General features: G+C 39.6%; 5 protein-coding genes across 6 annotated transcripts; 4 read left to right on the top strand and 1 right to left on the bottom strand.

Annotated features, from left to right (window-relative positions):
• Positions 1 to 391: 391 nt before the first annotated feature.
• Positions 392 to 3,848, top strand: LOC111442577 (receptor-like protein kinase THESEUS 1). Its single transcript, XM_023079986.1, has one exon. It carries the CDS (start codon positions 1,014 to 1,016, stop codon positions 3,540 to 3,542), a length of 2,529 nt encoding a protein of 842 aa, XP_022935754.1. The 5' UTR covers positions 392 to 1,013; the 3' UTR covers positions 3,543 to 3,848.
• Positions 3,849 to 4,948: 1,100 nt separating this feature from the next.
• LOC111442575 (lysine-specific histone demethylase 1 homolog 2-like) lies at positions 4,949 to 8,605 on the top strand. Its single transcript, XM_023079985.1, has 2 exons — positions 4,949 to 6,988; positions 7,077 to 8,605. The coding sequence occupies exons 1-2, from the start codon at positions 5,458 to 5,460 to the stop codon at positions 8,087 to 8,089; spliced, it is 2,544 nt and encodes an 847-aa protein (XP_022935753.1). The 5' UTR covers positions 4,949 to 5,457; the 3' UTR covers positions 8,090 to 8,605.
• Positions 8,606 to 9,645: 1,040 nt separating this feature from the next.
• On the top strand, positions 9,646 to 15,201 carry LOC111442579 (uncharacterized protein YnbB-like). The gene is made up of 12 exons (XM_023079988.1): positions 9,646 to 9,851; positions 10,204 to 10,317; positions 11,021 to 11,131; positions 11,214 to 11,276; positions 11,400 to 11,513; positions 11,601 to 11,750; positions 13,140 to 13,217; positions 13,282 to 13,503; positions 13,772 to 13,858; positions 13,932 to 14,051; positions 14,226 to 14,318; positions 14,735 to 15,201. Exons 1-12 carry the CDS (start codon positions 9,705 to 9,707, stop codon positions 14,792 to 14,794), a joined length of 1,359 nt encoding a protein of 452 aa, XP_022935756.1. The 5' UTR covers positions 9,646 to 9,704; the 3' UTR covers positions 14,795 to 15,201.
• Positions 15,202 to 15,718: 517 nt separating this feature from the next.
• On the top strand, positions 15,719 to 20,232 carry LOC111442583 (transmembrane protein 184C-like). 2 transcript variants are annotated; one of them, XM_023079993.1, is made up of 5 exons: positions 15,719 to 15,871; positions 16,911 to 17,203; positions 17,281 to 17,403; positions 18,618 to 18,908; positions 19,679 to 20,232. In XM_023079993.1, exons 2-5 carry the CDS (start codon positions 16,955 to 16,957, stop codon positions 19,886 to 19,888), a joined length of 873 nt encoding a protein of 290 aa, XP_022935761.1. In that variant the 5' UTR covers positions 15,719 to 15,871; positions 16,911 to 16,954; the 3' UTR covers positions 19,889 to 20,232. The 2 variants fall into 2 exon arrangements, with proteins under 2 accessions (XP_022935761.1, XP_022935760.1); XM_023079992.1 differs by having other exon boundaries at positions 15,742 to 15,871; positions 16,904 to 17,203.
• Positions 20,233 to 21,119: 887 nt separating this feature from the next.
• Positions 21,120 to 23,810, bottom strand: LOC111442587. Its single transcript, XM_023079996.1, has 3 exons — positions 23,687 to 23,810; positions 22,134 to 22,333; positions 21,120 to 21,368 (listed from the first exon to the last, which is right to left on the bottom strand). The coding sequence occupies exons 2-3, from the start codon at positions 22,308 to 22,310 to the stop codon at positions 21,312 to 21,314; spliced, it is 234 nt and encodes a 77-aa protein (XP_022935764.1). The 5' UTR covers positions 22,311 to 22,333; positions 23,687 to 23,810; the 3' UTR covers positions 21,120 to 21,311.
• Positions 23,811 to 25,317: the final 1,507 nt, after the last annotated feature.

Genomic DNA, 25,317 nt, shown 5'->3' with positions numbered 1-25,317 from the left:
TAAATTTCATTTCCGTAATAATGTAGATGAATATTCGTAGACGATGATAGAGTTTATAAACAAAGGTATACATCTCCATTGTTATAAAACCTTTATTAGAAGGGAATCTCAAAAAGTAGACAATAACATACCATTGTGAAGGAGTTCAGAGGAGTCAAGACTCCATTAAAAGGAGATTATTAATTTTTGAGAGCTTCATAGGCCTCGAATGAGGCTTTATAAGCAAGAAAACACCTCAAATGAGTTTATAAGCAAGAAATATATCTCTATTAATACGAGGGCTTTTATGTCGAGGAGGGTTTGGTAATTTCTAACCAAAAAAAAAACACCCCAACTTCGGTTAAATCATCGTTTGTTCTTCGTTTAAGTGCAGATTAAGGAGTTTTATCACTAACCCATTTTAGAAAATGAGGGGAAAACAGAAAAGAAAACAGAAATGAATTGAATTAGTGGAGATTTTGAAGGGAACTGGCGTGAAAAAGCGCAGTTTCTGTAGCAGAGAGGTGAGGTAGAGGCAGTGTTTGTTCATGGCGTGAGTAAGAGTTTGATGAAGGCTTCCATTTCATCCCCCTTTTCTTATTTGTGGGGTCTCTAGTTTTTGTATATTGATGACAGCCTCGATAACAGGCTGGAAAGTTTTGTGTGGTGGCTGCACTAAAAAAACTCTGCTCCAGAGCCCTTTCATGCCGGGATTAGTGGGATCTCTCTTCTTCTTCTCCTTCCCTTCTCCGGCCTCTTTTCTCTCTGATTCTTCACTTCCCCAATACCCTTTTCAGGATTATCTGTTCTTCATCAGGTAACACTCTCATTTCTTGTTTATCTCTTTGTTCTTTGAGCACTATAAACCTGATTCTGGTCTACTATGGAGTTTCATGTTCTTATCTGTGAAATTTGTGAAATGGGTATTGTTAGATAGATCCATATGGAGGTGGGTTTTGAAGGGTTTTGTTAGATTTGTTCTTGAAGTGACGCTGTTGGGGTTTTAGTGAATTTAGGATCTGTGGGTATTGAAAATGGTGAAAATGAAGCTTGTTTCAATGTTTCTGGTTCTGTCTGGCGTATTGTTCTTGTGTATTGGATCCTGCGCCGCTTTCACTCCCATTGATAATTATTTGATATCATGTGGTTCTACACAAAACATCACGTTTCAAGGAAGAACTTATGTTCCTGATTCTGGACATTCCTTGTTCGCCATTGATGGTGGAAGCTCTGTTGTTGTTAGTTCTAAAGGCACAAGTGAGCCATCTCCAATCTATCAATCTGCTCGGGTTTTCACCGGCATTGCGTCGTATAAATTCGATATCAAGAAAGAAGGTCGGCATTGGGTTCGGTTGTACTTTTATCCTATTCCGAAGTCGGAGCGGAATCTGGAGTCTGCGTCGATTACTGTTGTTACTGAGAAGTTTGTGTTGTTGAATAACTTCACTTTCAAGAACTATAATGGTTCTTTTATGTTCAAGGAGTATGCAATCAATGTGACTTCGGATTCCTTGACGCTTACTTTCATCCCGTTTAATGGTTCGGTATCGTTTGTTAATGCGATCGAGGTTGTTTCGATGCCTGATGAGCTGATACCTGATCAAGCATTGGCTTTGAATCCATCTGCTCCGTTTAGCGGTATCTCTGAACTTGCTTTCGAAACTGTTTATCGACTAAACATGGGAGGTCCTTTACTCACTTCGCAAAATGATACACTTGGAAGGACTTGGGAGAATGATATGAAATACCTCCATGTCAATAGTTCTGCAGTGAATGTCTCGGCTAACCCGGGGAGTATAAAGTATCATGCCGGTGTTACGCCAGAAACTGCACCGAACTTGGTTTATGCTACTGCCGATGCCATGGGAGACCCGAATGTACCGAACGTGAACTTTAACTTGACTTGGGTTTTCTCTGTCGAGCCAAATTTTCAATACTTCGTTCGAGTACACTTTTGTGATATCATGAGCAAGGCTCTTAATAGTCTGGTTTTCAATCTTTACATCAATTCTGATAATGCTTTGGGAAGCTTCGATCTATCGTCGTTAACGGGTGACTTGGGCGTGCCTTATTACAAAGACTTCATTTCGAACTCAGCAGATTCGGCTACTTTGACCGTTAGTGTCGGTCCAGATACGATGGCAGACATCACCAATGCAACCATGAATGGCTTGGAGATCATGAAAATGAACAATCGAGTCGGGAGCTTGGATGGAACTTCGTCCGTTGAAAGCCTTTTGCCGAATGCGCCCTCAAAGAAGAACAATATAGCAATAATTGTTGGTTCTGTTTCGGGAGCCATAGTAGCCATTGCTTTGCTCGTCTTGTGTTACTGCTGTTTCGTACGTCGTAAGTCGAAGTCTACTCAACCAGCACAACCATGGCTGCCTTTGCCCTTATATGGGAACTCTCAAACCATGACAAAGGTGTCAACAACTTCTCAAAAGAGTGGAACTGCAAGCTTCCTTTCATTGACTTCCTCCAGTCTTGGCAGATTCTTCTCGTTTCAGGAAATTCTCGACGCTACGAACAAATTCGACGAAAATCTACTCCTTGGAGTTGGCGGTTTCGGTAGAGTTTACAAGGGAACACTTGAAGATGGTGTAAAGGTTGCTGTTAAAAGAGGTAACCCGAGATCAGAACAAGGTCTTGCTGAATTTCGAACCGAAATCGAAATGTTATCAAAGCTCAGACATCGTCACCTAGTGTCTCTTATTGGCTACTGTGACGAACGATCGGAAATGGTTCTTGTCTACGAATACATGGCAAATGGACCTCTCAGGAGTCACTTGTATGGAACCGATCTACCACCGTTGTCGTGGAAGCAACGACTTGATATTTGCATCGGTGCTGCTAGAGGGCTTCATTATCTTCACACTGGTGCAGCTCAAAGCATTATACACCGAGATGTCAAAACCACGAACATTCTCTTGGACGAGAATTTCGTCGCCAAAGTTGCAGATTTCGGTCTCTCAAAAACCGGACCATCTCTGGATCAGACTCATGTTAGTACTGCTGTCAAGGGTAGTTTTGGTTACCTCGACCCCGAATACTTCAGACGACAGCAGCTGACCGAGAAGTCCGACGTATATTCATTCGGGGTCGTGCTAATGGAAGTTCTCTGTACAAGGCCAGCTCTAAACCCTGTTCTGCCTAGAGAACAAGTCAATATAGCAGAATGGGCAATGACTTGGCAGAAGAAAGGCATGCTAGATAACATCATGGACCAAAATCTGGTAGGGAAAGTTAATCCAGCATCGCTTAAGAAGTTCGGTGAAACAGCGGAGAAATGTTTAGCCGAGTATGGTGTCGACAGGCCGTCCATGGGTGACGTCCTGTGGAACCTGGAATACGCTCTTCAGCTCGAGGAAACGTCGTCTGCTCTAATGGAACCCGAAGACAACAGCACGAACCACATCCCTACCATCCAACTGACTCCACTTGAGCCATTTGATAATAGTGTAAGCATGATTGATGGAGGGAACTCGGGCACCGATGACGACGCAGAAGACGTTGCAACGAGTGCAGTGTTTTCGCAGCTCGTAAATCCTCGTGGAAGATGAGAAAACGAAACAACGTTGTTCGGGTAGTAAGATTTAGCCTGGATGACCTGCAAAGGCATTGGATCAAATGCCATTGGCTCAATTCATTCAGATTGTGACATGGTTGTGCAGCATCCGTGGATCATTTCAAGATTAATTGGTACAGTAAACAGTCTACTCTTTGTTTAAACATTCAGGCTGCTAGACATTAGCTGCCGCAGGTTGTTTTTTTTATACATTTACTCGGACAATGGATTGTATTAGTTGTATAATGTTTTTCTTGATGATAAAAGGGTATAGTGAATAAAGCACAAGTTTTTGACTGAACACCGCTAGGAAGCAGATATTGTCTTCTTTGGACTTTTCCTTTCAGATTTCCCTTCAATGTTTTCGGAACGTGTCTGTTAGAGAGAGGTTTCCACACTCTTATAAAGAATGTTTCGTTCTCCTCTCCAATCGATGCGAGATCTCACAATCCACTCTCCTTTGGAGCCTCGTGTCCCCCCTTGTTGGGGCTCAGCCTCCTTGCTGACACATCACCTGTGTCTAGCTCTGATACCATTTGTAACGTCTAAGTCCATTGCTAGGAGATATTGTTCTCTTTAGGTTTTTCCTTTCGAGTTTTCCCTCGTGATTGTTAAAACGCGTTTGCTAGAGAGAGATTTCTATACTCTTGTAAGGAATGTTTTGTTTCCTCTCCAACTAATGTGGGATCTCAGTTTATTTGTCTCAAAGTCGGTAAGCACACTTTTTTGACAAAGCTAATGCTCAGTATGGCTTGGTTCTGGTTATTGTGATTTATTTTCCGCAAACTATTCCATTTCCACTTGTGTTTTCTCGAGATGGCTAAATTGCATTATCTTTGGCTCCACTTTGTTTTGAAACTCGGGTACGGGAAAACAAACAAACATTGTGTCACGGTTACGCTTGTTCAAGGTGTGTTGCTTATGATCGCATGATGCCCCGATCATGTTTGTTTAGGACGTGTTGTCCGTGGCTGCATACCCTTTCATGTTGAGTCAATACGTGAGTGTACGACCCGTCATCAAAATCTAAAATACCCAAAATAGAGTTATGTACAATTTGACATTTACACAATAGCTATTATGCTTTGGAACTTGATATGTAACGAGCAATTTTGTAAATGATGTTGTAAATGACATCAACGATATCTTTTAAGTTAAAATGAATTGTAACGACTATTTTAATTTATGTATAATTAAAATTGAGTTGTAAAGGATTTTTAAAATATATATATAAACAATTAAAAAAATTTAGAGTTTGGAATAATTAAAAGTTTAATTGTAGCTTAATAAATAAACAAATAAACTATTAGAGAATAAATAAAAAAGAAAAAAAAAAGAAGAGAAAATAAAGTATATAAAAGGTCAATTTTCAAAATACGAAATTTTTTCCTTTTGCTTCAACTCGTTTCTACCCAAAACCCTAATTTCTCCTTTCTTCTCCGTTAATCCTTGGCCTTAAACCCATGCAGGCGAGTTGCCCTAATTGTGTTCGTTGATTCCATTTCTGATTTAAGTCTTCAATTTGGCGAATTTCCACTCACACATTGGCTTGGCTTTATCGAGATACGTTTTCTTGCTTCTGTTCTTTTTTTAATTTTATTGTTTACGTCTGGGGCTGTGATTTTCTTTCGTCCATCTCAAAGCTTCACGTCGATTACGAGAAGTATTTTTGAGAAATTCTACCAACGGAAGTGGTTTACGTTGTTTTGGTGGATACTCGAGCAAGACGGTAATGTTTTTTTTTCAAATTCTGAGGTCCCTCATGGAGTTTCTCGATAATTGTGTGCTGATTGATTAGAATTTGACCAAATATGTAAGGAGTAGTGATCGAAACGGGGGTTCTTTTCTTGGTGCGATTCTGGAGGTTAAATGTTTAGACGGATTGAATTTTTTTAGGAACGTATTGTTGAATGATGGATAGCACCCCTGGTTTAGTTTTGAAGCGTTCCTTGCGTAAGAAAGCTACTTCGCGAAATTATGACGAGGATTTAATGGACGAGGTTATAGAGCAGCATTTAGGGGGTGTTTCGAAGAAGAAGAGCAAAACGGCAGAGGATCTGGAGAAGGAGACTGAAGTTGAGGCTATGATAGCATTATCGGTTGGATTCCCAATTGATGCGCTTCATGAGGAGGAAATTAAAGCTAGGGTGGTCACGAAATTGGGTGGGAAAGAGCAGAACGATTACATTGTTGTTAGAAATCATATCATCGCGAGATGGCGGGGTAACGTACGAATGTGGCTGTCGAAAGGGCAGATTAAAGAGAGTGTGAGCAGTGAGTATGCACATTTAATTAGTAAGGCGTATGATTTCCTTCTGTACAATGGATATATAAACTTTGGGGTGACACCAACCTTTACATCTCAAGTGGCAGAGGAGGCATGTGAAGGGTCTGTGATTGTTATCGGTGCAGGTCTTGCCGGGTTGGCTGCAGCTCGGCAGTTATTATCGTTTGGTTTTAAGGTTGTTGTTTTGGAAGGTCGGAATCGACCTGGTGGTCGAGTTTATACACAAAAGATGGGTCTGGAGGGCAAATTTGCTGCTGTGGATCTTGGTGGTAGTGTCATTACTGGTATCCATGCTAATCCTCTTGGAGTTCTAGCTAGACAACTTTCCATTCCACTTCATAAGGTTAGAGATAATTGTCCATTGTATAAACCTGATGGAACACTGATTGAAAAAGATACTGATGCTAAGATTGAGTATATTTTTAATAAATTGCTTGACAAAGTGACTGAACTGAGAAAGATTATGGGAGGATTGGCTAATAACATTTCTCTTGGAACCGTTCTAGAAAAACTCAGGCAATTGTATGCTGTGGCTCAGAGCAAGGATGAGCGACAACTTCTCGATTGGCATCTAGCAAACTTGGAATACGCAAATGCAGGATGTCTTTCGAATTTGTCTGCTGTGCATTGGGATCAAGATGATCCTTATGAAATGGGCGGCGACCATTGCTTCCTAGCAGGAGGTAATTGGAGATTGATAAAAGCATTATGTGAAGGAGTTCCGATATTTTATGGGCAGGTTGTTGACACTGTTAAATATGGAAGTGACGGAGTAGAAGTAGTAGCTGGCGATCAAGTGTTTCAAGCTGATATGGTTCTGTGCACGGTTCCGCTTGGGATTCTGAAGCGAAAGCTTATCAGATTTGAACCGGAGTTACCTAAAAGGAAGGTGGCGGCGATTGAGAGACTGGGTTTTGGATTATTGAATAAAGTTGCAATGGTGTTTCCTCATGTTTTCTGGGGGGAAGACCTTGATACATTTGGATGTCTTAGAGAGCATTGCCATCAGCGGGGGGAGTTCTTTTTGTTTTATGGGTATCATACTGTTTCTGGAGGTGCAGTTCTTATAGCTCTAGTTGCTGGAGAAGCTGCTGAAGCGTTTGAATGCACAGATCCAACTGTGTTGCTCCACAGGGTTCTTGGAATTCTCAGAGGTATGATCTCTCCGGTTTTGGTTGTGAATTACCGTATGAATATTTCAGTAAGACTTCTTGTTTAACCTTGTTACCTCTCTACGTAAAGGCATATTTAGCTCGAAAGGGGTTGACGTGCCGAATCCAATACAGACGATATGCACGAGATGGGGCAACGATCCATTTTCCTATGGCTCGTACTCTCACGTTCGAGTTGGGTCCACTGGCAGCGATTATGATATTCTTGCAGAGAGAGTGTGGAACAGATTATTTTTTGCCGGTGAGGCCACAACTAAGCAATATCCAGCCACCATGCATGGTGCCTTCTTGAGCGGGCTACGAGAAGCTTCATGTATTTACCATGCAACTCGGGGACGATCAAACCATTCGAGGAAGTACATGCCAAGAAATCTGAGACATGATATTCTGGTGGATCTTTTCAGGAATCCCGACATTGAAGTTGGAAATCTGTCCTTTATTTTCGGTTCGTCGTTAGATGGCGAAAAATCAATGGGGATCATGAAAATCACATTCAGGGACAAGGGAGAAAGTTCTAGCATTGAAGAACTGGCAGAGGATTGTGAAGATCCCTCACAACAACAGCTGCTGCAGCTTTACACAATTGTATCCCGTGAACAGGCACGCGAGCTGCTACTCGCGATCGAAGAGGATGAAAGTAGACTTCCTTATCTAGTGAAAGAGTTTGGCTTAAAGCTGATGGGACCGAGTGCCTTGGCTAATATTGGTAACTCGTTGATTTCTCGTATTGTCGGTGCTCGAAGAGGCCGGGGTAGGAATTGGCTGTCTGCTGGACCCCAACCCCAACCGCAAATGCAACCACAACTGCCACCCCAATCCCAACCACAACCACAACTGCCACCCCAATCCCAACCACAGCCACAACTGCAACTGCAGCCCCAGCCCGAAGCACGACTGCAGCTGCAGCCCCAGCACGAACCACGACTGCAACCGCAGCCCCAGCCCTGGCCCCAGGCAGAACCACAATTGCAAGCCCAGCCCCAGCTCCAACCCCAACCCCAACAGCAACTCCAGCCTCAATCACAACTGCAGTTGCAACCCCAACAACCTGAACTACAGATACGATCACAGCCACAAATCTAATAGATACTCTTCTTCTGCTGCTGATATAAGAACCAACATTGTTTTGGAAATGGAAGTACCCAGAACATGTGGGTGCATTGCATGAAAGGGGTGCCACAAATGGGCATGCCTGTCCATTCCCAGATGACGAGTTGAACTATATAGCCCAAGGGATGATGAATTGTTTATTTCATTGTTTCACGATTTGGAAAACTGCCATTTTTTTAGCCTCGCAAGGATTGTTGGAAGCCTGAAGCAAAACTGACAGTAATAACATCATCAGATGATCATGTGTAAACCTTTCAAGTAAATCTTTGACTGTAAGACATCGATTCGGTGTCGAGTAGGAAACAGTAGTAGTTACAATTCTTCCCTGTAGTTCTTGTAGTTCAATACAACTTTATGTCAACTCATTTGACTCCAAATGGAAAGGTTGTACTCTTAGGCATCTATGGTTTTACTACACATTTTGTATCTGTAATATACACTCTTACATTTTTTTCCTGGAAAATTATAACCTACAGAACTCTTTCTTGCGTTGCTTTGGTATCTTCTAGTTATCAGTTTATAATTTGGGGCTAAAGATGTTAAAGAAAAAGTCTAAGAACATCTCCTAATTCCAAAGTGGCGTCGGAGACATCCGAATCAATCACTGGATGTGCAACCTCGGTACTTTGACTGTAACAGTCCAAACCCATCGCTAGCTAGTATTGTTCTCTTTAGGCTTTTCTTTTTGGGTTTCCTCTCAATGTTTTAAAAATGTGTCGGTTGATGAGAGATTTCCTCACCCTTATAAAGAATATTTCGATCCCCTCTCCGACCGATGTGGGATCTCACAATCCACCCCCCTTTGGGTTTTAGTGTCCTCGCTAACACATCGCCCCGTGTCTACTCCCCTTCGAGGCTCAACGTCCTTGTTAGCACACTGTCTGGTGTCTAACTTTGATACCATTTGTAACAGTCTAAGCCCACCACCGCTAATAGATATTATCCTCTTTAGGCTTGCCCTCAAGGTTTTTAAAATGTGTCTGCTGGGAAAAGTTTTCACACCCTTATAAATAATGTTTCGTTCCCTTTCCAACCGACATGAGATCTCACATTGACGATCACGAATAGCCACGAAAACTCTTTCAACTCTCCCGCTCCTCGTTGTCATCACATGTCATTCTGAAAAAGAGGTATAAACTATAAACCAGCATCATGCCTAATCCAACTCTTATGCGGTAGATAAAGGCACTAACTTGGGCATAGATACACAAACACGCCCGACCTTTACAAAAATTTAGTTGGGCATAGATACAAACACGCCTGACCTTTACAAAAATTTAGTTTTTGACGTATTGTTGTCTTTTAAGATAAAGAAATATTTAAAGGTAAATTATCATCTCAAAAGTTGATGGTTCGATCTCTCACTCTACAATTATAATAATTTAAATAAATTATCAAACTTTTATATATATATATATATATATATAGAGGAATTTGACAGAATTTTAGTATTCTTCAAAAAAAAAAAAAAAAAACCTATGTTGTTCTCCATTTTTTAAGCTTCCTTGTCCTATAAAATGACAGTGGTGGACTATTTTTTTTAGTCTTCAAGCCGCCGCAGCGCGCCACTTTCAGTTTCTCGAGGAAGATGTGGGGCTTATCCTGCTCTGTATTTTCTTATCCGTCGCCTAATTTCAGACCTTCCTTTCCGGCCGCTACCCTTCGCTCCGCCACTTCTTTACCGGTGTCGCTCGATCGGAAACATTACACTTCCGACACTCCATTTGCTCCGGAGGTAACAACAAAACTTCTCACTCTATGCTCACTCTAAGATGCTTAGAAATGTGATTTCTCCGTCTTTAATTTTAACTGGCGGAGTGCATTTTGATTTCTTAGTAATCGGGTTTGCCTAATGGAGTGGAACCTGAATCTCTCAAATGCCTAACCTATCAGCTTAAGTAATAGAACTGAATTTATCAGCTTAAGATTTATTCTCATGTTTGGAGATAGTTTATTATGTGACTGATAAAACTCTTCTTCCTTCTTGCAATTCTTGTTGGTAGGTTATAGATCTTTCTATACATTATGGATCGTATCTGGTGCAATTTATATTGTATGTGCTAAGTTATGAAGGTCTTGATCAGCAGGTTGTTAAGGCGGTAGACTCCTTGCAGTATGAATTCAGGGCAGTGGATAATTTGGTGGCACGTAATTCTGCTAAAGTTCTCAAAGCCTTTCAGAATGCTCGGTTAGGATCTCATGTTAGTAAATCAATCCTACGCATAAGTGGATAAATTCTTGCAAAGCAACGTTTCACAATGTTAAACGATTAAATAATCTATTTGGTATTGTTGGTGCTTTATTTTCGATAGAGTTGATTTCATCAATCTTGTGAAAACATGCATTGTGAGATCCTACATCGGTTGGAGAGAGGAACGAAACATTCTTTATAAAGGTGTGGAAACCTCTCCCTAGCGCTAGATGTGTTTTAAAAACCTTGAGGGGAAGCCCAAAGAAGCAATATCTGCGGCTTGGGTTGTTACAAATGGTATCAGAGTTAGACACTGGGCGATGTGCCAACAAAGAAGCTGAGCCTCGACGGGGGTAGACACGAAGCGGTATGCCAGAAAGGATGCTGGGTTCTAAAGGGGGGTGGATTGGGGCATCCCACATCAATTGGAGAAGGGAACGAGTGGGGCACCGAAGGTGGGGTGGATTGCGAGATCCCATGTTGGTTGGAGAGGGGAACGAAGCATTCTTTATAAGGGTGTGGAAACCTCTCCCTAGCAGACGCGTTTTAAAAATTTTGAGGGGAAGCCCGAAAGGAGAATCCCAAAGAAGACAATATCTGCTAGCAGTGGGCTTGGTTTGTTACATGCATATTATCGGTCTCTTAGTCTTATTTGTTTGTTGTGAAGCAACAAATATATTGATGAGTGGCGTTTCTTGAAATTTTACTATCAGCATTTTGGAGGATCCACCGGCTATGGTCATGATGAAGCTGGAGGACGTGAGGCACTTGACAATGCTTTTGCTGAGATAGTTGGAGCAGAATCTGCAATAGTCCGATCACAGGTTTCAAACAATTATTGACTTTATATTATATAAGTATAGAAGTAATTCCCTAGTTAGGTATTTATGATGTCTCTATCATCAGTTTTTCTCAGGTACTCATGCTATTACGTGTGCCTTGTTTGCGCTTTTGAGGCCAGGGGACGAGGTGAGTACACCTTAACGTCCCGTTTGATTACCATTTGGTTTCCGTGTATTGTTTTTGCAAATTAAGCTTATAAACACTATTCTCACCTGTTTTATAAATTTTTTTAACTAATTTAACCATCAGCTTTTGGCGGTAGCTGGTGCTCCATATGACACACTAGAGGAGGTCATTGGAAAAAGAGATTCTCAGGGGTTGGGTTCCTTGAAGGATTTTGGAGTAGAGTATCGAGAAGTTCCAGTGAGCAACTAGTACCCGTACAAATAAAGCAATATGTTGCAAGATTTTTGAGCTTTCTCATATTGATTTTTTGGTTTTCTTCTTCAGCTTGCTGACGACGGTGGACTTGACTGGGAAAAACTTGCAAGTTCTTTGAAACCTCAAACAAAATGTGCGCTCATACAAAGGTCATGTGGTTATTCTTGGCGGCGAAGTTTAAGTGTTGATGAAATAGGAAAAGCAATAAGACTGATCAAGGTAATTCTTTGATTGAATGTCGTAACTTTTGGGGTGAAAGATTGATAGGATGGTCATTTTTTTAGCCAATTTCTCGGTTTTGTGGGTTGAAGTGTTCATCATTCACAGATAAAGTCCACCGCTAACAGATATTGTCCTCTTTTGGCTTTTTCTTCTGGGCTTCCCTTCAAGGTATTAAATCGCGTTAGGTAGGGTGAGGTTTCTACACCCTTATAAGCAATGTTTCGGTTCTTCTTTCCAACTGATGTGGGATCTCACAATCCACCCCCCTTGAGGGTCCAGTGTCCTCGTTGGCACACCACCCGGTGTTTAGCTCTGATACCATTTGTGACAGCCCAATCCCACTGCTAGCAGATATTGTCTTCTTTGGGATTTCCCTTTCGGGTTTCCCTCAAGGTTTTAAATTGCATCTAGTAGGATGAAGTTTCCACACCTTTATAAGCAATGTTTCGGTACTCCTCTCCTACCGATGTGGGATCTCACAATCCACCCCCCTTGAGGGCCCAGTGTCCTCGTTCGCACACCGCCCGGTGTCTGACCCGATACCATTTGTGACAGTTCAATCCCACTGCTCGCAGATATTGTCTTCTTTGGAGTTTCTCTTTCGGGCTTCCCTCAAGGTTTTAAAATGCATCTGGTAGGGTGAGGTTTCCACACCCTTATAAGCCAGCTTCGGTACTCCTCTCCAACCGATGTGAGATCTCACAATCCACCTCCCTTGAGGGCCCAACATTCTCGTTGACACACCGCCCATTGTCTAGCTCTAATACCATTTGTAACAGCCCAAGCCCATTGCTAGTAGATATTGTCTTCTTTGGACTTTCCCTTTCGGGCTTCCGCTCAAGGTTTTAAAACACGTCTGTTAGGGAGAGGTCTCCACACCCTTATAAACAATGTTTCATTCTCCTCTCTAACTTACGTGGGATCTTTGCTTGATTTACTTCAGATCCCTACTTATCAGGTTGAATATAAAATAACACAGCTATCTTGCCTATTATTGACTAATAATTATTGAGATCGTAAATCTTGCATCTCCTATCTTCCTCTTTTTTTCCCTGTTTTTTTCCTCTGTGCACTCTGAAATCTAGTCTAATCTCTAATTTTCACTTACCCTCCAATTTCTCTACTTTTTCATCTCGCTGGGTTTTCTTTTTGTTTTTAATTTCTCTGGCCCTCTGCTATTGTCAGTACTTACACTAGAATGAAATTATTGACGCATCACATATTATGTTTTGTGACCACTAGTTCATATGCTCTGTATTGTCAGCAAAAACAACAATGCCATCATCCAAGTGAGCTTGGAGAAATAATATTAATACCCCTCACGTTTTCTTTGTATACTTAAAACAATTAATCCTTTAAATAAAATACATTTGCTAATATTTTCAGATGCAAAACCCTGATTGCTTGGTGATGGTGGATAACTGTTATGGAGAATTTGTGGAAACCATTGAACCTCCAACTGTGGTAAGTGATCTCAGGCTCCTTTTTCCTGCTGAAGAATAGGATTTCTATCAGTAATGGTTGGAAGGGCGCGGACTTAATTGCAGGAAGTTTGATAAAAAATCCTGGTGGAACGCTTGCACCTTGTGGCGGATATGTTGCTGGTCGAGACAAATGGGTGAAAGCGGCTGCAGCTCGGTTATCTGCACCCGGCTTGGGCGTGGACTCGGGTTCGACCCCTGGCGATATCATGAGGACATTTTTTCAAGGGTTGTTTCTTTCACCTCAAATGGTTGGTGAGGCAGTTAAGGTATTTTGAATCTTTCTTCCTGAGTTCAGTTTCTGAGTTGAATTCTTTTGGCGTGGAGGCAAATTTTGTTAGGAATCACGACTCTCCATAATGGTATGATATTGTCTACTTTGAGCATAAGCTCTTGTGGCTTTGCTTTGGGCTTCCTCAAGAAACCTCGTGCCAATGGAGATGTATTCTTTACTTATAAACTCATGATCATTCCCTAAATTAAATAACTTGGACTCCCTCCCAACCATCAGCAAATTTCTTTCTTTTCTGAGATCAGGGAATGATCCTAATAGCTGAAGTCATGGCATCAAAAGGCTACAAAGTCCAGCCACTGCCGCGTGTTCCTCGCCACGACACCGTACAGGTCTGTTGCGTTTCGCTTTCTCTATACATGTATTGAAGGTATTACGTCTTATGAATTCATATATTCCATTCAGGCAGTACAACTTGGAAGTCGCGAGCTTTTGCTTGCGTTCTGTGAGGCCGTACAGAGAAGCTCTCCTGTCGCTTCGTATACGAAACCAGTTCCGGGAATAACTCCTGGATATGCATCAGAGGTAAGTCGCAACTTCTTTACATTGATCAAATCTTAATGCTTTCATTTCAAATTGTTGAAGATGATTGACTGCTGAGCAGAACTAACATGAGAATGTGATTCAAACATCCTTCGTTGCAACAATTATGAGAAAAATTGACTGTACAAGCTTTGATGGCAAATAACATAACTACAGGTGATCTTTGCTGATGGAACTTTCATTGATGGAAGCACTAGTGAACTTTCTTGCGATGGACCTCTGAGAGAGCCATTTGCAGTCTTTTGCCAGGTTTGTGCTATTTTTGTGGAATACTCTCGTAAAATTTTCCGTTCCTTAACTTTAAAAAGTGTCTAATATAGCTTAAACAAAAGAGTCACCCACGCTGTGGTCATTCTCAAAAGTCCGATGATTTCTCTAAGAGTGTATCATCAATCTTCTTAGGTAGCCAAATTGATAAGCTCTCGTGGCTTTGTTTTTTGTTTTTCCAAGAGGCCTCATACCAATGAAGATGTATTCCTTCCTTATAAATCCATGATCATTCTCTTAATTAGCCGATGTGGGACTCCCTCCCAACAATCCTTAATAATGATATGACATACCGACCGGGACTCATGGGGATTAATGCAAACTTATTATCATTTGATTAACCAAGACTAAGGTTCAGTGTGAAAACCCTCTGATCAAGTGTAAATTTTGTGGTGCAGGGTGGAACACATTGGACCCAATGGGGCTTAGTTCTAGGAGAGGTTTTGAAATCTGTGTAGAATTATAGCAACAAAGGAGGATGGGTAGCCTCATTCCCCCCACCCCACAGCCCCACACCATGTTCGGAAGCTCCCATGGCCTTGTCAAGTGTCACGATCATGCTCATCTAGAATGTGTTGTCGGTACCGTGTGCCCACGCAAGCCCAAGCCCAACTTGGTAATCACCCAAACACTAAACCTTGTTGAAAATGTGAATGATCTCGAAAAACCAACCCACTTTCATTCAACTCCACCAAAATCTAGCACAATATATAAGGAGATAGGCAGCGGAATTTCCCACTCTCTCACGGATGAAATTGAACACTGGTCCATTGTTGCAAGAGGTTTGTGAAGAATTAGTGAAATTTAACCGTCTCAATTTTCGGGCAATCGCATCGAAAATTCGAGTTTCTTTTGGATTTCCTTCTTAAATACTCGGTGTATTATTATTTAGCTTACATCATTTTAACATTTTTTTTTGTTACACAGTTAAATTGATAATAAAACTATGCTAGGATTGTTTGATATTAGCTATGGGCGATCGATGCAAACAATAAGTCAGAGTGGGTACAACGTTTGAATCAATAGAGAACCTTTTGAGTTTGAAGCCGCTATCCTTCGATTCGAATAAGTCAAGTCCCTTCGATCAGATATAAAATAATAATAATAAGTGCTAAAAATAGAAGAAATTATAACTTATTTTAAGCTAATATTGGAAAACTGTATATATATATATATATATATATATATTATATATATAATTGTAAAGAAGACGTTGGTTTGGGGTTTAGGGTTTTGAAAAGAAACGGAATATAATTTAATTGGATCTAAAAAAAATGGACATCCCATGTTGTGCACGCGGAAACTTAGTTATGGAAGCAGTGAAATTTACGACGTCGTTTCAGGTTTCAAAGAGACGAGTGGACGACGTGTTCGATACACGAGATTCACGAGTGGAAAATTCATCAATCGTACTTCGATCATTACAATTATTAAATCTACATCACGACGAATTTCCCCAGAATTTTTAAGAATCAAGCATCGGAATCTCCAACTGAAGCGAAGCGAAACAATTTCAGGTTTCAATTTCCTATCTGGTAAGATTCCTTTCGCTTTTTCGCTTTTTCGCTAGATTTTCAGTGTTGTAGCATGTAGCATGTAGCATCGAAGCCTATTGTTGTTGTTGTGGTAATGATAAGGAAATCGAAAAGGAAATCATCATCGCCTTTGTTATTGACTCCATTTCACTTCACTTTCCAAGTTCGAAGAACCGCTTTGGATCTGACTTTTGTGCGATCATTACAACACCTTGATTACGTTCTTCTTCTCATTTGTGTCACACTAGCTTTATTTCTCCTCTTCTGTACTTGTTCTGATGAAATATAGGAGAATGGAACGGAAATGTAGGCGAGATAAAGAGAAATGTGATTAGCATTGATCGTATTACGCAGGTTTCCTTATGTAGAAGCTCTACTTTCCGAGCATGAACTCAGGTTGCTGCTGATGTAGTATTTCTAAATGTTTCATACCTGTTTATCGAAGCTATGTAATTAGTATGTTTCTAGTTACTAGGAGTGTTTTCTAACTGCGAATAATGATTTACCCGAGCTGGAACTGTAGAGATTTCGATTCCTAGAAGACATTTTTTAGCTGATTAGATTGAAATATGGAGAATCTGGCACTTCTTAGTACTTTCCCAGTAAGGATGTGGAAGATGGTCCAGAGACATGAGAATACCAGCTTATATTTGTTCTTAGCTAGGATCTGGTATCAAAAGAAAAAAAGAAACCCCCCCACTTTTCATTTAATCATTATCTAATATGTGGTAGGTTGTATGATGTTTATGTATACAATCTACAATTCACAAGTCCAGGAAATAAAGATATCACCAAGGAATAATTCATATGTTTTAAATTGTCAAGTTGCAACGATGGTAAGAGATCGGTTAGGAAATGTAAAGCAACTGTGAGCCTATGAATTTTATGAATGATTTAGGTTTTTATTTGAGCTTTTCCCCCCTTAATTTGTTGGCTTTTAATTAATTCTCGGATGAAACTTCGAACTTAACTCTTTGCTCTAGAACTACTGAGTCGATTGTGCTTTCGGATGCTTATTAAGCTTTATTTCAATCTGCAGATCTCATTTCTGGGTAACCTCAGTGGTACATATCAGCAATCACAATGGATTATGGATATATGATTTTTCTGGCGGTTACTTCCTCTGTTGTTCTCACATCAGTATTTTCATTATGGCTCCTTTCCCAACATCTGTCTAACTGGAGAAAACCAGCGGAGCAAAAGGCTATTGTTGTTATAATTCTTATGGCTCCCTTATATGCTGGTATCTCCTACATCGGTCTGTTAGAATTTATGGCAAGCAGTACTTTCTTTTTGTTCTTGGAATCAATTAAGGAATGTTATGAGGCCTTGGTAAGATTTTGATCCTATAAAACTTCTGCGAATGAAAGATTGATTTCTTATAGTAACTTCCTAGTTTTTCCTTGTAGGTGATTTCTAAGTTCTTGAGTTTACTCTACAGCTACTTGAATATATCCATAAGCAAAAACATTGTACCAGATGAGATCAAAGGTAGAGAAATCCACCATTCTTTTCCGATGACCCTCTTCCAGGTAGATTTTTTTCTCTTCTCTGTTCATGTACTAAAAAGGATATACCAGGCCATTCCTTTGATGTTCATTTAGATTTAATACATCATGATTTGTTGTCGTTACTAGAAAAATATGAAGCATTAAGGTTTTATGTGCTACTATGCTTCTTGAAACATTTCATTCTTCTTGTTTTATCTTCTCAAACCGGGAAAAATTGAAATCAAGAATAGGGATCTTTGATGAACGGGATCAAGAATTATTAATTATTTTATTATTTCAACACAAGAACAAGAAAAGGAATTTTTCTGGTAAAGGAGCTCTCTTTGTCTAATTTGTAGTCTCTACCCAGTGATCTTTCCAAGTTCGGATCTTGGCCTTTCCTATCTGCCAACAACTTGCCGAAATCGGGGTAGGACCCTCCATAGCATCAGGTATGTGTTTCCAAAACGAACAAGATACGGGTTGAGAAGGGGGCTGCTACAAGAATGGAATATTCCAAAGCATTCCCTGAAAAAAGAATTTGAACTAATTGTGCCACTTGGGCAAAGATGACTGACTTTGGAAGTGGAACACAAAGTGGAGGGTCTGCCGTTCTTAACCGGGAAAAGAGTGGGACTTGAAAAGAGGATGGGAGAGAGGGGAACTCAAAAAAGTAATAGAAGAGAGGAGAGAGCCTGAAAAAAGCCCGTACTTCGTTGTTTCTATAAACAAATTGTGTGAACTTAGCCCAATCATTCCGGATAATGCTTGCATCCTCTGTATTACCGCGGCTTACAAAGGAATATTTGACTGTGATCAGTTGAACTCTAGAAAACTAATACAAGTCAGTAACACATTTGAGAATCTATGGCAATGATGATAAGCTGGTCAAACGGACTGATTAAACCTTTAAACGATGGAACTATCATCATGTTGAACGATTTTGCCCTTAGGTTGCCCTCTCATTTTTTCCTTTATACTATTATTACGCCAGTAGCTCTATGAATATCCATCCACGGTCAAAGTTAACACTGAAAATGTTCATACATACATGTACATTTGCTGAGTATTTTGTTACTCAATTTCGTGAATTTTTGCAATATGATTAATTTGATTTCTTAACTACTTCTTGCTGGACTTACAGCATTGGGTCGCAAGTTCACAGCTTAGTAAAACTAAACCAGTCATTTTATTTCTCTGGGTTTTATTGGATGACCAAAGAGTAACTTTGAATGTCGACTCCTTATCAATTGCAGCCTCACAGTGCTCGATTAAATCATCACACATTGAAGCTTCTCAAGATCTGGACCTATCAATTTGTGGTGATTCGTCCTGTATGTTCCATCTTGATGATCTCTCTTCAACTAATTGATGTATATCCAGACTGGCTCAGCTGGACATTTACTATCATATTAAATGTCTCTGTGTCGCTGGCTCTGTATTCCCTGGTGGTTTTCTATCATGTATTTGATAAGGAGTTGAAACCACATAGCCCTCTTGCGAAGTTCTTGTGCATCAAAGGGATCGTCTTTTTCTGCTTCTGGCAGGTAATTTTCTCGTTCCGAGTTTCTCAGATTTTTCATTTAGCCTAATCATCTGAATATGTCATCGTATTCCTTTGTAGTTAACATTGCATTTTCCCAAAATTTAGAACCAGCCACTTGCGACTGGGCCATAGAGAAATGTAGTTATCGGTTATATATATTTCCCAACTGATTTGGTGCTTTACTTGCATGGAATTTCATTACTCTCTTTATATCCCATCGTCTAATCTTATGCTGGCTCCCAATCTACCTGAACTACATGTCCAAAATCACGTTGCATTTTCTCTTTAAACACTACAGACCTTTTCTTTTAAAAGAAACTGTTCATTTCATTTCATCCTTATACACTAGAAACTCCTTGCTTTTTGTATCCAAATGTAGTACTCTAGAAACACTTTTGGATGGGGGGAATATATTGGGCTGCATTCCATCCTTCCAAAACAGAAAATAAGATGCTACTGCACTGCCAGTGTACAGGAGTGATATTGTAAGTTTGTTGCAGGTTACTGGTTGATGTTATGATTGGTTATAGTTATTAAATCGGTAATGCAAGTATTAAATATGGACGAAGAGTTCAACTATGAATGACAATATTATACCTTCACTCTTATAAGTTTGCAGCTACCTTTTGAAATGTTCTGCAAGTCTCAATAAACAATAATCCCTCGAGGATAATTCTTATTTGCTCATGTATGCATTAAGGCTAGCTATTATTGAAACTAATATTTCACGCTTTCAATTAAAACAACTTAAATCATCGTTTTCTTTTTCAGGGAATCGTTCTTGAGATGCTTGCTGCAGTGGGCATAATCAAAGCAGAACATGCCTGGTTCGATGTGGAGCACATAAATGAAGCCATACAAAACACTTTGGTTTGCGTGGAGATGGTTTTCTTTGCGATGGTTCAGATGTCTGCATACAGTGCTAGCCCGTATAGAGATCAATCTGCAGCAAAATCTAAATCGGAGAAGAAGGAACAGTGATCTCCCCCTTGGTAACACGCATCAATACAGATGAGTACTGAATAATTTATCTCAGCTTTTATGAATGTTTTCTGCTCTACAGCATCGATTATATGTGAACTTTTGAGAGTTGTATTTGGAAAGTTTGTTTTGGCTATTACCAATTAGGCAACATTGTTGTGCCATACCCTCTGTTGAAGTCGAGCTCTCAGTATAAAAACTACCTTATCAGGTCGAGTGGCTGACCAATCTGCTCGTGTTGTTGCTGTTAGCCTGTTTTGTATCTCTTTGTAGAACATTTATAGCACGAGAATCTGATTAGACAGAAAAATGATAATAAAATGCTGCCATTGTATTTGGGGAAATCTTTCTTAGTCTTCTATGATTATAAACATTCTGTTTGGTATTAATTTGCTTTCGTGTTTAATCCCAAAGAAGATAAGATATATGCTGAAATATACCTAGAATATCTAGAAATTACTTTTCTTTAATATCACAATTTGGAGGTGTGAGATCCCACATCGGTTGGGGAGAATGGGGTGTGGAACCTCTCCTTAACATATGCGTTTTAAAAACCTTGAGGGGAAGCCAGAAATTCCAAAGAGGACAATATCTACTGGCGGTAGACTTGGACTGTTACAAATGGTATCAGAGCCAGACACCAAGTAATGTGCCAGTGAGAAGGCTGAACCTTGAAGAGGTAGACACAAGGCGGTGTACCAAAGGACGCTTTGGACGCTGGGCTTCGAATGGGTGTGGATTGGGGGTACCACATCGATTGAAGAAGGATGTGAGTGCCAGCGATAATGCTAGGCCCCAAAGGGAGGTGGATTGTGAGATCCCTCATCGATTGAGGAGTAGAACAAAACGTTTTTTATAAGGGTGTGTAAACCTCTACCTAGCAGACGCGTTCTAAAAACTTAGAAGAAGTCTAAAAGGAAAAGCCCAAAGAGGACAATATCTGCTAGTGGTGAACTTGAGCCGTTATAATTGGTACATCTACCTTGTAACGGAGCTTACTACTAGTATCTTGTCACCTCTCATTTCACCAATTAACCATTGATGATATCCATCCACCTAAAGTACTGATAAACGAGCAAGGGAGGTCTCAAACACGAACGTTAGTACTCTTAAGTGAATCATGGAAGATTTTGACAGTTAAAACACCAAACATTCAATCGTCGAGACCTCCCAATATTACACCGTGCACATAATTAAAAGATGCATATAAATCTGATCCCAGAAGGAGATGAAAGTGAAAGAAACCAAGAACATAGGATAATCACACTGAAAGTTCCATTTGCAACTTAAAACATTTAAGGATATTGATACAGAATCATATACCACACCGGGCAACCAACGAGAAAGCCTAGCAACCCTACATTCTGTAATTGTACCTGTATAGAGAAGTTAACTGTACCCACCATTCACAAGCTAGTACTGATCACAGAGACAGCCCAGCAAATAGCAACTCCAGTTCTTCTTCCTGTGATGCAGTTCTCTGACAAACGAAGACGAGAGAACAAACAGAAATGATATCAAATTCCGAGTTCAAATGATGAATTTCACATTACTTCTAACTTCCAAGAAATTTCTGCAACCATGATAACGTTTATGACTCGACTGCAGAACAGCACGTGTTAAAATTATCGAGTATATGCTCTTTTGGAACGAAACTAAGATCTTTTTCATGATGTTATTCTACACTAAATGAACAGAAAATTGACCGAAAGAAAATTGTGAAATTGAACTTGAAATCATAGCTACAGCTCTAACCCGATTATTTCCTAATAATTGTTGTACTTCACAAGTCACATTAATTTCTTAACTGGCAGTATCTTGACCTTTTAACTATCAAAGCATGGTAAATATTAGGCATTTTGCCCGGGGGAAAAGCTACATCTAGTACCGGACCAATGATTTGAGCGATACGTCCCAAGTTGTTTTTTCACGGGTGGAAATCTTTTAAGCTTTAAAATGAATATGAAACCTAAAGACATCAATATGAAAAAATGAACAAATAAATAAACTCTAAAGTAAGCAATCAAACCATTAGGCATTAGCAACGAATTCTTGTTGGAAATATCAATTTCCTTTGCAATCCTTTCAAAACGTCCCTTTCGAAACACAACAGATATTCGAACAATATGGCTAACAGATACTATTTAAGACTGCGAACCCAGAGTAATAGAGAGCAAATATAGTTTTATACTCAACAAAATTATCAACATGAACTGATTACACGATTTCTGCAGTTTCATGATACCTGAATTGATAAAAGCTGCAGAATTTTGTTTAAAACCCGCAACCGATGAGTAGCATAGGTGCTGTTAGAAGGAAGCTGTTGAACTCGTTTCATTTCTTCCTGAACAACCACCTTCGCCTCTTGATGTCCCATTTGTTTCCCGTTGTTTTTAGGCGAGACACTGACTTTACCTTCCATTATCGGTCGATGAGCCAGATAATCTACATATGGTCATCGAAATTGATATACAAATATAAACATCATAACAAAGAATGTGTGTTTGTATAACTAACAAATGCTGCATTGGATTAGGGTTCATCTCCCTCAAATCACCAGAAGAAAACAAACTCCCAAATGGTACTCGAAGTCATAATACTATCCAATCTCAGAGAAAAGAAAGTATCCAATCTCAGAAAAGCAAGCACTTAATCTATAACAGCTCAAGCCCACTGCTAGCCGATATTGTCCTCTTTGGGCTTTCCCTTTCGAGATTTCCCTCAAAAATTTTAAAACGCGTCTGCTAAGGAGAGGTTTTCACACTCTTATAAAGAATGCTTCGTTCCCCTCTCCAACTTATGTGTGATCTCACAATCCACCCCCTTCAGGGCCCAGCATCCTCACTAGCACTCATTCCCCTCTCCAATCGACGTGGGATCTCACCTAATCTATAATGAAAACCTCACAATCCACCCCATTTAGGGCTCAGTGTCCTCACTGGCACTCATTCCCCTCTCCAATCGACGTGGGATCTCACCTAATCTATAATGAAAACCTCACAATCCACCCCCTTCAGGGCCCAGCGTCCTCACTGGTACTCATTCCCCTCTCCAATCGAGGTGGGATTTCACCTAATCTATAATGAAAACCTCACAATCCACCCCCTTCAGGGCCCAGCGTCCTCACTGGCACTCATTTTCCTCTCCAATCGACGTGAGATCTCACCTAATCTATAATGAAAACCATGACCAGTACGACAGCTACTGCTAATTAAGAAGCTTAAACTCATTTTGAGCCCTTAAGCTTTCACAAAGATTAAGTTCTCGTACATTAAACAATGCAACGATTCGACTAAATGTTTAGGAAACTAACAAATACAAATGGATAGAAAATCATCCTCCAGGAGGTTTCTCAACTTCATTCACTTACTCATATTCCATTCCCAAACCGATCTCCAATCGGATATTTAGTGAAAATTTTAAGTCAAGAACTAAACCATCACACGAACAGAAAAACCAAATCAAAGAATCGCCATAACTACATGAAGCAGAAAACCCTAAATGCAGCCAATTCCATTTTTTGTTCATTCACTAAGAAATCTGTCCTATAGCCTGCGAATCACGATAAAGAAGGTTTCAAAGACACAAACGACTCCAGATTCCTCCGCAACAGAGAGAAAACGATTCCAAATCAAAGTGAACTATTACAGGTTCAGAATCAATATTCACCAAGTTCACCCGCCTCGAGAAAAATCAATTCCCGATCTCTTTCTCGGCAACCAAACAGAAAATTCTCCATAATCCTAAAACTTTAACCTAAAGAAAATCAGAAACAAAAACAAAACCTTAAGAACTCACCGGCTTCGTCGCTGCCCAAACTTCAGCACCCCCAGCAGCAGCAGCACAGAACCTCTAGGATCGCTATTGCAGAAGCTCTAAACGTATGCCGTTGCTTGCCATTGAAACGACATCGTTTTATTGTTCCAATCTTTTCCCGCTTTTCCTCGGGTTTATTCGGTGAGTCGGTAAATACTAATATTAATAACAACATTCTTAATATAATTATATATAGTTATACTTGTAATAATTTTTTTAATTTTATATTTAATAAATCCTCCATTTATGCAATAATGTTTTAAAAAATTCTTAATTATGTCGGAACAAACACGACTCTCCACAATGGTATGATATTGTCCACTTTGAGCATAAGCTCTCATGGCTTAATCTTTGAGACAAGCAAGGGACGAGTCAATCGGTGCTCACCATAGGCGGACCGATCGACCCAATCCAAGGTCCAACTACGAGCTTTTAACTGCAACAACTTAAATATACGCTATTGGAGCTTGAATTACAGCGGCTGCTGGCTCCAGACTTGCCCTCCAATTGATCCTTGTTAAGCGATTTAGATTGTACTCATTCCAATTACCATACTCGAAGAGCCCGGTATTGTTATTTATTGTCACTACTTCGGATGGTATTTGCTACTCGGATAACCGTAGTAATTCTAGAGCTAATACGTGCAACAAACCCCGACTTCTGGAAGGGATGCATTTATTAGATAAAAGGTCGACGCGGGGCTCTGCCCGTTGCTCTGATACCATGTTAGAACGAACACGACTCTCCACAATGGAATGATATTGTCCACTTTGAACATAAGCTCTCGTGGCTTTGCTTTGTGCTTCCCCAAAAAGTCTCGTACCAATGGGAAGAGTATTCTTTGTTCATGATCATTCCCTAAATTAGCTGACGTGGGACTTTCATCATCCAACAAATTAGACACAATTTTTAATTTTATATTTAATAAATCAGTTTATTTTTATTTTTTTTTTCTCGAATATATTAATAATTCATTAAATTTTTTAAAAATTCAATAAGGATATTAAAAATTCAGACGGTGAAATATAAAAACTAAATTTATAATTTAATTTTTTTAATTAAAAAATTAAAATATATAAACATGTTTTAAGGAGAATATTTGAGCTAAGGTGGATGCCACGTGGACACCAATGGCTCTTGTTCGATATCCCACTCTGTTAATGTCAACCAGTGGTGCTTACGTCAATTTTCCATTATCGTAATTATTTCTTTTTTTAGATTGTTTAATTATTTATTTATTAGTTTATTTACGTCAACTTTTAATTTATAGTGGAGGTTAAAATATTAGTTTAGTGTTTATTAGTAAAATATAATAATAATAATAATAACAACAACAACCATAATAATTTTTTAATTGGCATAAATAATACATAGCTTAAATAATTATTTCTATTTATAAGTAAAAACAATTTTTTAATTATGTGAAATTAATTAGTGTTGGGTCAATTTAAGTAAAATTTTAATTGAAATTATGGACGTGACAAGTGCCAATAATGTTGGAGTTTGCAAAGCTAGAGGTCCTTCTAGAATCCCTGTAAACGTTCATAAACAAATCTAACTTAACGAATTGATTTCAACAAAGAGCTGGTTAGAAGATGAATGACTCTTAGATT

Source organism: Cucurbita moschata, unplaced genomic scaffold, assembly GCF_002738365.1.
Source record: "Cucurbita moschata cultivar Rifu unplaced genomic scaffold, Cmos_1.0 Cmo_Scf00005, whole genome shotgun sequence".
Classification (NCBI taxonomy): Eukaryota; Viridiplantae; Streptophyta; class Magnoliopsida; order Cucurbitales; family Cucurbitaceae; genus Cucurbita; species Cucurbita moschata.
Note: the sequence above shows the minus strand (reverse complement) of the source record. Positions and strands in the feature narration are given on the sequence as shown.

Excerpts from the sequence above, each read along its gene's own strand:
- LOC111442577 (XM_023079986.1), top strand. The coding sequence starts at position 1,014 with ATGGTGAAAATGAAGCTTGTTTCAATGTTTCTGGTTCTGTCTGGCGTA.
- LOC111442575 (XM_023079985.1), top strand. The coding sequence starts at position 5,458 with ATGATGGATAGCACCCCTGGTTTAGTTTTGAAGCGTTCCTTGCGTAAG. Across the intron at positions 6,989-7,076 it reads GGTTCTTGGAATTCTCAGAG|GCATATTTAGCTCGAAAGGG; the intron begins GTATGATCTCTC and ends CTCTACGTAAAG.
- LOC111442579 (XM_023079988.1), top strand. The coding sequence starts at position 9,705 with ATGTGGGGCTTATCCTGCTCTGTATTTTCTTATCCGTCGCCTAATTTC. Across the intron at positions 9,852-10,203 it reads ACACTCCATTTGCTCCGGAG|GTTGTTAAGGCGGTAGACTC; the intron begins GTAACAACAAAA and ends CTTGATCAGCAG. Across the intron at positions 14,319-14,734 it reads CATTTGCAGTCTTTTGCCAG|GGTGGAACACATTGGACCCA; the intron begins GTTTGTGCTATT and ends TTTGTGGTGCAG.
- LOC111442583 (XM_023079993.1), top strand. The coding sequence starts at position 16,955 with ATGGATTATGGATATATGATTTTTCTGGCGGTTACTTCCTCTGTTGTT. Across the intron at positions 17,204-17,280 it reads AGGAATGTTATGAGGCCTTG|GTGATTTCTAAGTTCTTGAG; the intron begins GTAAGATTTTGA and ends TTTTCCTTGTAG. Across the intron at positions 17,404-18,617 it reads TTCCGATGACCCTCTTCCAG|CCTCACAGTGCTCGATTAAA; the intron begins GTAGATTTTTTT and ends TATCAATTGCAG.
- LOC111442587 (XM_023079996.1), bottom strand. The coding sequence starts at position 22,310 with ATGGAAGGTAAAGTCAGTGTCTCGCCTAAAAACAACGGGAAACAAATG. Across the intron at positions 21,369-22,133 it reads TGCAGCTTTTATCAATTCAG|AGAACTGCATCACAGGAAGA; the intron begins GTATCATGAAAC and ends TTCGTTTGTCAG.